This window comes from Scylla paramamosain, chromosome 22 (genome assembly GCF_035594125.1).
Source record: "Scylla paramamosain isolate STU-SP2022 chromosome 22, ASM3559412v1, whole genome shotgun sequence".
Taxonomy (NCBI): Eukaryota; Metazoa; Arthropoda; class Malacostraca; order Decapoda; family Portunidae; genus Scylla; species Scylla paramamosain.
The window spans coordinates 7,557,501-7,570,000 of record NC_087172.1 but is presented as its reverse complement, the minus strand read 5'-3'; the positions used below and the strand labels follow the sequence as shown (position 1 = coordinate 7,570,000).

The 12,500-nt window shown below is 42.3% G+C and overlaps 1 protein-coding gene and 1 long non-coding RNA gene across 2 annotated transcripts in view; one reads left to right on the top strand and one right to left on the bottom strand.

Moving 5' to 3' along the window:
* LOC135111510 (uncharacterized) overlaps positions 1-12,500 on the bottom strand; it is a 128,255-nt gene that overhangs the window by 34,248 nt on the left and 81,507 nt on the right. The gene's annotated exons all lie outside the window — the stretch shown is intronic.
* LOC135111885 (uncharacterized protein DDB_G0271670-like) overlaps positions 5,139-12,500 on the top strand; it is a gene marked incomplete at its 3' end in the record, with an annotated part of 7,915 nt that continues 553 nt past the window's right edge. The window contains exons 1-3 of the mRNA XM_064025584.1: positions 5,139-5,279; positions 5,430-5,793; positions 11,122-11,252. Of these exons, the coding sequence (XP_063881654.1) occupies positions 5,139-5,279; positions 5,430-5,793; positions 11,122-11,252 (636 nt within the window). The remainder of the gene's footprint in view (positions 5,280-5,429; positions 5,794-11,121; positions 11,253-12,500) is intronic.

Sequence of the window (12,500 nt, the reverse complement as noted above, 5' to 3'; positions counted from 1 at the left end):
AGCCACAGAACGCTTGACTTCTGATCTTTCTAAAATTTCTGATTGGGGCAGAGCAAACTTGGTATTGTTCAATGCCTCAAAAACTCAATTCTTCCATCTATCAACTCGAAACAACCTTCCAGACAACTATCCCCTCTTCTTCATTGACACTCAACTGTCTCCCTCTTCTACACTGAATATCCTTGGTCTGTCCTTTACTTATAGTCTGAACTGGAAACTTCACATCTCATCTCTAGCTAAAACAGCTTCTATGAAGTTAGGTGTTCTGAGACGTCTCCGCCAGTTTTTCTCACCCCCCAGGTGCTAACTCTATACAAGGGCCTTATCCGTCCATGTATGGAGTATGCTTCACATGTCTGGGAGGGGTTCCACTCATACTGCTCTTCTAGACAGGGTGGAATCAAAAGCTTTTCGTCTCATCAACTCCTCTCCTCTAACTGACTGTCTTCAGCCTCTCTCTCACAGCCGCAATGTTGCATCTCTAGCTGTCTTCTACCGCTATTTTCATACTAAATGCTCTTCTGATCTTGCTAACTGCATGCCTCCCCTCCTCCCTCGGCCTCGCTGCACAAGACTTTCTTCTTTCTCTCACCCCTATTCTGTCCACCTCTCTAACGCAAGAGTTAACCAGTATTCTCAATCATTCATCCCTTTCTCTGGTAAACTCTGGAACTCCCTGCCTGCTTCTGTATTTCCACCTTCCTATGACTTGAATTCCTTCAAGAGGGAGGTTTCAAGACACTTATTCATTATTTTTTTACCACTGCTTTGACCCTTTTATGGGACTGGCATTTCAGTGGGCATTTTTTTTTTATTGGATTTTTGTTGCCCTTGGCCAGTGTCCTTCCTACATAAAAAAAAAAAATCATCATTATCATTACTATTATTATTATCATAACTGTCACACACACACACACACACACACACACACACACACACACACACACACACACAAACGAACAAACAAACAAACAAACAAAAATTGACACCCACGGACAGACACCAAATAACAAACCTAACAAGCATGATAAAAACATACACAAAAAAAAAAAAAGTGATCAAAACCAAATAGAGCGAGGCCCGACAAGTAATCATACAAGGTAATCTTAGTGTGGCGTGTGTGGTGATGTGTGTAGTGCCTTGTGTTGTGGTGGTGTGTGTGGTGGCGTACGGTGGTATGTGTCGTGGCGTGTGGTGGCGTATGGTGGTGTGTGTGGTGGCGTGTGTGGTGGTGTGTGGTGGCGTGTGTGGTGTGTGTGGTGGCGTGTGGTGGCGTGTGTGTTGTGGCGTGTGGTGGTGTGTGTGGTGGCGTGTGTGGTGGCGTGTGGTGGCGTGTGTTGGCGTGTGTGATGGTGTGTGTGGTGGTGTGTGTGGTGGCGTGTGTGGTGGCGTGTGGTGGTGTGTGTGTGTGTGATGGTGTGTGTGGTGATGTGTGGTGGTGTGTGTGGTGGCGTGTGTGTTGGCGTGTGATGGCGTGTGTGGTGGCGTGTGTGTTGGCGTGTGATGGCGTGTGTGGTGGCGTGTGTGTTGGCGTGTGATGGCGTGTGTGTGGTGGTGTGTGTGGTGGCGTGTGTGGTGGCGTGTGTGGTGGCGTGTGCGGTGGCGTGTGTGATGGTGTGTGTGGTAATGTATGGTGGTGTGTGTGGTGGTGTGTGTGGTAGCAGAACATACCACCACCATACCACATCACCACTACCACCACCAGACCACCACTACGCCATCACCATAACCAATCATATCAATAACATCACCACCACATCACATCACCACCACCAGCACATCACACCACATCACACCACATCATTTGACATCACCACCACAACATAACACCACCATCACCACCATACCACACATCACTACCACACCACATTACCACACCACCACCACCACCACCACAACCCTCACATAAGTCTTGTTCCTGTCAGCAGTGCACATAATATTTCATCTCTTATATGTGATTTACGAGTGCCGCAGTTGTTATACTAAAAGCTGTACCTGTTGTTGTAGCTGTTGTTGTTGTTGTTGTTGTTGTTGTTGTTGTTGTTGTTGTTGTTGTTGTTTTTGTTGTTGTTTTACTACTTTCCTGATGTAGTTCACGAAATATTATTATTTTAAACAGAATAAGTGCAGAAGCAGCAATTTTTTTTTGTTTTTTTTTTTAGCTGTGTGTGTGTGTGTGTGTGTGTGTGTGTGTGTGTGTGTGTGTGTGTGTGTGTGTGTGTGTGTGTGTGTGTGTGTGTGTGTGTGTGTGTGTGTGTGTGTGTGTAACATGAAAATACGCCAAGAGGTAGAAACGAGAATGAAAACAAACAATTACTCTGATAAAAATAAAAGATAATAATATGAACACAAACAAATAAAAAAACACGGGGGAAAAAAAACACAACCACAAATAAAAGCACACTACAAGCACCAAACAAGTGAGTGTACCCCGTCCTGTGTGTCTTAATGGCAGTCTTCACGGGAACTAAAAGCCACTATTTCCTTGTCGCCAGTTTGGGTCAGATTTGGGAAAATGACAAAAATACAGACTTTTATATATTTTCGTCCGGAAGGAGACCAGAGAAGGATATGAGATAGAGATGTAAAGGATATGAAGTAGAGAAGCGAAAGATATCAGGTACCCAAGTGAAGGATATCAGGCAAACAAGTGAAGGATCTCAGACTAACAAAGAAGGAGGAAGGATCTGAGGCTAAATAGGAAGGATCTCAGACCGACGAGGAATTATCTCAGACTGACAGCAAGGATCTCAGACTGACAAGGAAGGATCTCAGACTGACAAGGAAGGATTTCAGACTGACAAGGAAGGATCTCAGACTGACAAGGAAGGATCTCAGACTGACAAGGAAGGATCTCAGACTGACAAGGAAGGATCTCAGACTGACAAGGAAGGATCTCAGACTGACAAGGAAGGATCTCAGACTGACAAGGAATTATCTCAGACTGACAAGGAAGGATCTCAGACTGACAAGGAAGGATCTCAGACTGACAAGGAAGGATCTCAGACTGACAAGGAAGGATCTCAGACTGACAAGGAATTATCTCAGACTGACAAGGAAGGATCTCAGACTGACAAGGAAGGATCTCAGACTGACAGGGAAAGATCTCAAACACACAGTCATTAATCACAACCCTAACAATTGTCGCGGTAATAACTAGTTCACTAATACATGTCGCAGTAATAACTAGTTCACTAATACATGTCGCAGTAATAACTAGTTCACTATTACATGTTGCGGTAATTACTGGTTACATGTTATAAGATGTAATGCTGTGTGATATTTTTGTGTTATGTTTGTTTATTTACTTTGAAGTTTACGTATCATATCTATATATCCATTTACTTATTCATTTATGTATTTATTTGTACTACCTGATGAATATTATAAAATGTAATACTTTGTGCTAAATTAAACACGTATATATACTTACTTCTCACTTACATACTGCGTCTCTCTCTCTCTCTCTCTCTCTCTCTCTCTCTCTCTCTCTCTCTCTCTCTCTCTCTCTCTCTCTCTCTCTCTCTCTCTCTCTCTCTCTCTCTCACACACACACACACACACACACACACACACACACACACACACACACACACAGTTGATACACTTAAACTTGACTCACTTTTACTTACCTAACCTAACCTAACGCACCTAAACTTAACTTACGAGTACACGTACATAAGACACTTTAACATGCACTCAACACCTTAACCTCCAGACTACTGCGTCACACTAACCAGCACCTTATCTTTCAAGGTCATAAACAAAATGTGAAGTAAACAAGACAGGTAAAAAGAAAGACAGGCGGAAATAAGACAGGTAAAGGAGAAAAGTTATTAAGACAGGTGAAATAAAATGGACAGGTAGGAAGAAAGACAGGTGGAAATAGGAAAGCTGATAAAGGAGAGAAAACAGGTGAAACAGAATGGATAAGCAAAAAGAGGACAGGTGGAAATAGGAACGTTGACAAAGGAAAGAAGAGTTACTAAGACAGGTGAAATAGAATGGACAGGTAAAAAGAAGGCAGGTGAAATAGGAAGACTGATGGAGAAGGAAGCAGTGATTGGGTTCTGGTAAGACAGGCGAGTATTCTACAGCTCTACCTGGTGAGTTATGATGACCTTCACTGCTCCTCGTGGACAGGTGATGGATGACTGTGTGTGTGTGTGGGTGTGTGTGTGTGTTTGTGTGTGTGTGTGTGTGTGTGGTCAATGACAAAAGGAGGCAGAAACAGAGGCTGCTGCTGCTGCTGCTGCTGCTGCTATTACTGCAGAAAGAGGAGGAGAGGCAGAGAGCAAGACCGAAGGGAGGAAAGGAAGAAAGGAGAAAAAATGGAAGAGGAAGGAAGGAAAGAAAGAAGGGAATACTAGGAAGGAGAGAGAGAGAGAGAGAGAGAGAGAGAGGAGAGAGAGAGAGAGAGAGAGAGAGAGAGAGAGAGAGAGAGAGAGAGAGAGAGACTATGAAACATGTTATAGTGGATCAGTGTGGTATTCTAAGACAAAGTAGTCACCAATGCGCTCACCATAGCAGTCTTTTCTCTCTCTGGTTCTGTTTAGTGATGTTTAGTTCAGTAGGAATTAGCGGGGATGTGGGAACACCAGGTCACTAGAGTTTCTGTGTATTTACAAGATTTACCTACTGAGGCAAGGCTGCCTCTCGGACAAGCCACACACCTGAGCGCCGCCAACGCCCCTCTGCCGGCACTCACTGACACCGGCACAGCGGGCGAACAGAAGTTGACATATTATCAAATAACAAGTTTGCTATTTTAAAAGAAAGGTTACAATTAAAATAATAATACTACATAGACACTGAAGAAAATATGTACAATCTCTCCTACTCATATTATCTCTCTCTACATTCTCTAGATATAGGTATTAAAGAAACCTACATAACGTCCACATTCGCCTGACCTCAGCGCGCACAGGACAGGCAGAGAGGAGGAGAAAGAGGAGGAAAAATCTAACATAATAATAATAATAATAATAATGATAATAATAATAATAATAATAATAATAATGATAATAATAATAATAATGATAATAATAATAATAATAATAATAATAATTGTAACTAGCCCTAACATGTATACCACACACAAAAAAAAAAAAAAAAAACAGATCGAGTGAAATATTATAATGTACCGCAAAGTACAGGTTGTGGTAATGAACCTGTACCAGGAGCCAGGTTGTGACAGGTGTGCCCACACGTGTAATGGGGGTGTGGTGGGGGAGTGGTGGTGGCGGGGTGTAATCGGGGATGCAGAGGTGTGGCTGGCGGTGTGATGGGCGTGTGGTGGTGGGATGCTGTTTCACTTGCTTACATCTTAATACTCTTGCGTTGAAAATAAAAGTGAAGGATGAGAAAAAAAAAAAAAAAAGAGAAAGAAAAGAAAAATGCAAGTAGAAAAACAAAAAAAGGGAAAAGAAAAGAAAAAGAAAAGTAGTAGTAGTAGTCGTAGTCGTAGTAGTAGTAGTAGTAGTAGTAGTAGTAGTAGTAGTAGTAGTAGTAGTAGTAGTAGTAGTAGTAGTAAGAGTAGTAGTAGTAGTAGTAATAGTAGTGGTAGTAGTAGTAGTAGTAGTAGTAGTAGTAGTAGTAGTAGTAGTAGTAGTAGTAGTAGTAGTAGTAGTAGTAGTAGTAGTAGTAGTAGTAGTAGTAGTAGTAGTAGTAGTGGAGGAGGAGTGGAAGAAGAAGAAGACGAAGAAGAAGAAGAAGAAGAAGAAGAAGAAGAAGAAGAAGAAGAAGAAGAAGAAGAAGAAGAAGAAGAAGAAGAAGAAGAAGAACAGGAAGAAAAACAAGAACACGAACAAGAAGAACAAGAATAGGACCACCAAAGCAAAGTCATTCAGGAGTCGGAGCAAGGACAGCCATCAACAGACTCACCTGGAGACACGCCAGCACATCGCGCCGGCAGCACTATGGGTTCCCGAGGCCGCGTGGACCATAACGATTAGCGATGTGCTTTAAACATAGCGAAAATTAGCGATGTGCTTTAAACAAACTCTGTCAAAGTATGATCCCAATTCGTCAGTTTTTTGGAAGGTGATTAAGAAAAACAAAAGAACGAAAGAAAGAAAAAAAATATATAACACGGACCCTGAAACCCTTAGTAGCATGTAATATAAAAAGAATAACGAAAAGCCAATAAATCAGATAGTCAGCGCGGGACACCTGACAAAAAAATAAATAAATAAATAAAAAAAAGCAGGCAGCCAGCGCGGCACACCTGAGTACCCGAGGGAAGGTGTCCAGAAGCAGGCTCCCCCCTACACGCCTCAGTACAGGTGTGCAGGGTACTCGGACCGCCGTGGCCTGTGTGCCTTTCCGTCCGTCTGCCTGTCTGTGATGTAGGGCGCGGCCGTCACCTATCTGGCCGGCAGCTCACCTGTGATGCGTGGCAGGTATGTACACTCACTCACTTCCACAACAGTACCTAACCTTTTGACATCTTTTGTTTCTTTTTTTTTTATGTAAGAGGTGCACTGGCTAAAGACAACAAAAAGAGCGAAAAAAAAGACCCACCGAGGTGCCAATTGTTACTTTAATAGAGTACCTGTGGATAATTTCACAGAGCCAGACCAATACCACGCTGCCAGACCTCAGGACTTACAGGGCTCCGTCATTTCTAACCCGTCGCTGGCGCCTTGGAGAAAAATTGAAATAATTTTAAACGTGAATCAGAGCAATGAAACCATTCATTTTGAGAAGCTACAGTAGTGAAAGGACTATCCCTGACACTTCATGTATCTGTCAACACACACACACACACACACACACACACACACACACACACACACAAATACATACAGGGAAGGGATACACGGTGCGCTGCTCGTCACGCCCCCCACCCCTTGCCTCTCCTTGGCCTCTGGGCCGCACACCGCACTGCATCCCCTGGCCCGGGACGCAAGGCCGCCGCCCACACCCAAGCACTCACTACTAAAAGTTCCGGAGCCTCAACTCGATCACTTTTGTCCCTCCGTTCTTGGTTTTCAGTTCCGGTATCAGTGAGACCGGAACAGACATGCACTTACCACGCCTAACCTCCATACTACTACGTCACAATAATCACCACCTGATCTATCAAGCTCGGAAACAAAGGTGAAATGGAATGGACAGGCAAAGGAGAGACAGTGAAAATAGGAAGACTGGTAAAGGAGAGAAGTTGATTCAGGTGAAGTAGGTGAAATACAGAGACACTCATTTAAACACTGTATTGCAAATTTAAAGTATGATTTCAAGGTAACGTAAAAGTGTGCCGTACTTAATGATGAATGTTTGCAAGGGACAGGTAGCGCCACTCTTCCCTGCATATGCAGCAGTGTGGCCCGTTCCTTCTTTCACCCTCAGGTTCCCAGGCAGACTGGCCGGTGCCCATTCCAAGGCTGGGTGGACCTACGAGCGGCCAGTCCCAGAAAAATTCCATCCGTGACCAGGATTCGAACCCGGGACTCCTTGCATTGTTGTCAGACGCGTGGTAGATTCACATGCTCCCTTCACTAAGCCTGGAGTCAAGACGTCTAAATCTAGACATTTTTTGGGACTAGCTGGTCTGGATATCAGTGACGCGCGGCCCAAACGTCCTTGGGCGTGTATGGAGTGAGGCCTTGCTGGCTTGATGGTCACCTGACTTGAGGCCCTCATCACCTGGGTATCTTCCGCGTCAGTAGCAACTGATAATAAACTTTCTGGTTATGGTTTTAGTGGAAGTTATTTTGGTTTCCACCACTACTCTGTCCACTCCCTATTAGTAACATAATTTTTTGTATATATTTTCTTGTTTTTGTACGTGTTATATGCGTAGGTCTTTTGATAGATTTAAAAAAAATTGTAGTTTTAAATTTGCTGTAAATTTGTTAAAAATAAATAAATAAATAAATAACAGTACCTTCACTCTTTCTTCCCCTTTACTGGCAGAATCAGGAAATCTGCTTCAATCTATATTTTTTCTTCCTGAAACTTGAACTTGTTTAAGTGAAGAGTTTCAAGACACCGCCATTCGTGAATCGGCTTTTTTTTTTATTCTTTACTTTTATTTTTTTTCCCGAAAGACAATTATCAGGATTTTATTTTTACAGAAATTGTTTTTGCTTTCGGTCTCCCTCCCTTGTGCAAGAAAGAGGGAAAAAGGAATGAAAATCTATCATCTAATTTTTTTATAATTTTTTTCTTGCAAACGCTCCTAAATATTTTGAGCAGTGCTTTAAGTGAATCACAGCACATAACACTGAACGGTTCAGCATTTGTTTTGATCTTGCTTTCCCTCCCTAGTAAATGAAAGGAAAGAATGAAATAAAAAAAAAAGAAACATACACTATGCCTCCATTATTTTATTAAGAACCCTTCAGCACATAACAGTCGATTTGTAGCCAAGAGAGTAGTGTTCGTTTGCACATTGCTCCTAGTGAATCACACCACATGGCAGTGAACGGCTCAGGTAGGTAACTAACTCATCCGGTAAGTAAATAACTTGTCAGGTAGGTAACTTGTCACGTAGATAACTCGTCACGTAGATAACTCTTCAGGTGAATAACTCGCCAGGTAGGTAACTCGTCAGGAAGGTAACAAACTCGTCAGGTTGATAACTCGTCAGGTGAATAACTCGCCAGGTAGGTAACTCGTCAGGAAGGTAACAAACTCGTCAGGTTGATAACTCGTCAGGTAAATAACTCGCCAGGTAGGTAACTCGTCAGGAAGGTAACAAACTCGTCAGGCTGATAACTCGTCAGGTGAATAACTCGCCAGGTAGGTAACTCGTTAGGTGGATAACTCGTCAGGAAGATAACAAACTTGTCAGGTAGATCACAAACTTGTCAGGTTGATAACTCGTCAGGTTGATAACTCGTCAGTTTGATAACTCGTCAGTTTGATAACTCGCCAGTTTGATAACTCGCCAGTTTGATAACTCGTCAGGTTGATAACTCGTCAGTTTGATAACTCGTCAGGTTGATAATTCGTCAGTTTGATAACTCGCCAGTTTGATAACTCGTCAGGTTGATAACTCGTCAGGTTGATAACTCGTCAGTTTGATAACTCGTCAGTTTGATAACTCGTCAGGTTGATAACTCGTCAGTTTGATAACTCGCCAGTTTGATAACTCGTCAGGTTGATAACTCGTCAGTTTGATAACTCGTCAGTTTGATAACTCGTCAGATTGATAACTCGTCAGTTTGATAACTCGCCAGTTTGATAACTTGTCAGGTTGATAACTCGTCAGGTTGATAACTCGTCAGTTTGATAACTCGTCAGTTTGATAACTCGTCAGGTTGATAACTCGTCAGTTTGATAACTCGCCAGTTTGATAACTTGTCAGTTTGATCATTCGTCAGGTAGATAACTAACTCGTCAGGTAGATAACTCGTCAGGTAAATAACTAACTCGTCAGGTGGATAACTCGTCAGGTTGATAACTCGTCAGGTATGTAACTCAAGCGGATAATTCGTCAGGTTGATAAAAGTAATGTTTCTTTGTATAGAGCTTTTAGTGAATCGCAGCATATACCAGTGAACTGTTGAACATCACCAAGACCAGCCAGATAGCGAGTCGATTTGTACACAGCCAGGTAAGAGGTGTTGGTTTCCTTGTATCACAGCGCGGTACAAAGCCTCAGGTAATAGGTGACACTAAGACCGCTGACAGGTACGCCAAATGACAGGTATGAGGCGAGAAGCAGCGCCACAGGTAACGCCAGGTAACGTGTTCCGGCCAGGCAAGTTATCATTTATAGAGAGACGAGGAGCAAAGGTTGATTGCGCCGCCACCAGAGGGAGGTTTCGAAAATGTTAGCTATCATGATTCTCTCTCTCTCTCTCTCTCTCTCTCTCTCTCTCTCTCTCTCTCTCTCTCTCTCTCTCTCTCTCTCTCTCTCTCTGTGTGTGCGTGTGTGTGTGTGTTTGATTGTTTATGCAATGAATGCTTCTGGTAAATAATGGCGCACGCACGCACGCACACACACACACACACACACACACACACACACACACACACACACACACACACACACACACACACACACACACACACACACACACACACACATTAACAAAACATGATGGAATATGAATTTTAACAACTACTACGTACTACTTCTGCTACTGCTGCTACTACTACTACTACTACTACTACTACTACTACTACTACTACTACTACTACTACTACTACTAGTACTACTACTACTACTACTACCACTACTAATATAAGCATTTACGTAAACGGGGAACATCTAACCTAAGCAGCACCTTCTACATACACAGCACCTGTAGCAACAACAACAACAACAACAACAACAACAACAACAGCAACAACAACAACAACAACAACAACAACAACAACAACAACAACAACAGCAACAACAACAACAACAACAACAACAACAACAGTACTTTCACCTAACGTAGCAAAACTTTAAAAAAAAATACGAAATTGAGAAAAAAAAAAGTAAAATAGTAAAAAAAGAAAACACACACGTCTCATATTTTTATTTCTTAAAAAATTAACAAAAAGTGAAAACAAGGAACATAATTTTAAAGAACGACGAGAAATTGTGATACGGAGACGAAAAAATAAATGTTTGTTTAAAGAAAATATGAGATCATATTTTTCAGTTTAAGATTTTTCATATTTATTCATTTATTTTTTTTTACTCTCTCTCTCTCTCTCTCTCTCTCTCTCTCTCTCTCTCTCTCTCTCTCTCTCTCTCTCTCTCTCTCTCTCTCTCTCTCTCTCTCTCTCTCTTTGTGAAATTAAAGAAAGTTACACCGAATACGGTTGAATGATTTATATGCATTTTTTAAGTAACAAACGTGTGTGTGTGTGTGTGTGTGTGTGTGTGTGTGTGTGTGTGTGTGTGTGTGTGTGTGTGTGTGTGTGTGTGTGTGTGTGTGTGTGTGTGTGTGTGTGTGTGTGTGTGTGTGTGTGTGTGTGCGTGAGTGTTGTGGTTTATGAGCTTTGCTGCTACTTAAGTGTTGCTGCTGCTGTTGTTGTTGTTATCATCAATATTTTTTTAAATTCTTATGATCATTATTGGTGGTGGTGGTGGTGGTGGTTGTGGTGGTGGTGTTGGTTGTGGTGGTGGTGGTGGTGGTGGTGGTGGTGGTGGTGGTGGTGGTTCTGGTGGTGGCGGTAGTAGTAGTAGTAATAGTAGTAGTAGTAATAGTAGTAGTAGTAGTAGTGGTAGTAGTAGTAGTAGTAGTAGTAGTAGTAGTAGTAATAGTAGCAGCAGTAGTAGTGGCAGCAATAGTAGTAGTGAGGCAGTTCGATCATTTAACCTTCTAGCTTGCGAAAGTCTCTAACCATCAAATTTATCACAGAAATTCCCAAAGGAAGTTAAAGAACCATATTCTAAAACGATTCTTACCACACCTCCACTACACTCAAACGGGTGTAGACTACTTGAAGTGAAACAGGTTTTAAGGGTGATTTTACGGATACAGTGACAAATAAACAAAATTTTTACATTATTAACAGAAGAAGCAATCTTGAGAACCCGGCCAATCATCTCTCTGTGGTCTTGGAAAATAGTCGTGGTAAGAGAGCAAAGCGTTCCCGAGTACAGGCCAACATCTCACAATTTCATCCGTGCGCCCCGACCTCCCCGCAACCAGCGCACAGTTTCTTTGCTTACTCCACCCGCCTTGCTATTCCAGAGGTATTATTTTGAAGTGTCGGCTACTAGTGCTGTGAATATGGCCTCCACACGTGATGCAAGTAATGGTGGCGCTACACGCATGCGCAATATGATGAACAGGAATGAACAAGACTGAAAATAGCAATAACGTTTAAATATTTATTCTTCTATTCTAGCAACTCTTGGGCTAAAAGTGTGCGCAGTCTGATGAGCGAGAATGGACAAGAGTGAAAATAGCAATAACCTTTGAATATTAACCCTTCTCCACATATTTCATTTTAGCAACTCCAGACAATTTTACTCATCGGAAACGAAACTATGAGCACAAAAGAAAGGTTTACTATGTAGGTATTCGATGGCACCTTTCCTTGTGAGAGTAGTCTGTTAATATACTTGTCTGGACTGATACAAGACCTTTATATCTGAGAAGTTGTAGCAGTCAAAGGTATAAAGAGTGCATATACATAGGTTCTACATTTGAACTCCTATATACAACACGCAGGGGTCATGAAAACTACACAGCGCGAGACTGAAATACATAGGATCTGTTAGGTGTTCTATAGTAAATATATTGTAGGTGTATGGAGAGAGAATGAGATGGAGGGATGGAACTGTGGTAGAACTGCAAGGGAAAGGAGTCACAGAGGAAGATTCAAGGGACGGAAGCTACTGTAGGAGATTCGTACATGGCGCCAACCCCTCACTCTGCGGAAACGGTGAAAGGAGGAGGAGGAGGAGGAGGAGGAGGAGGAGGAGGAGGAGGATGTTTTTGGGGTTAATCCTTTAGGTTAGGAACTTCACATCAAACGAACTCTCTTGTGTCCCACCTAGGTCAGATAATGATGCTTCCGTAGTAGTAGTAATAGTTTTTTTT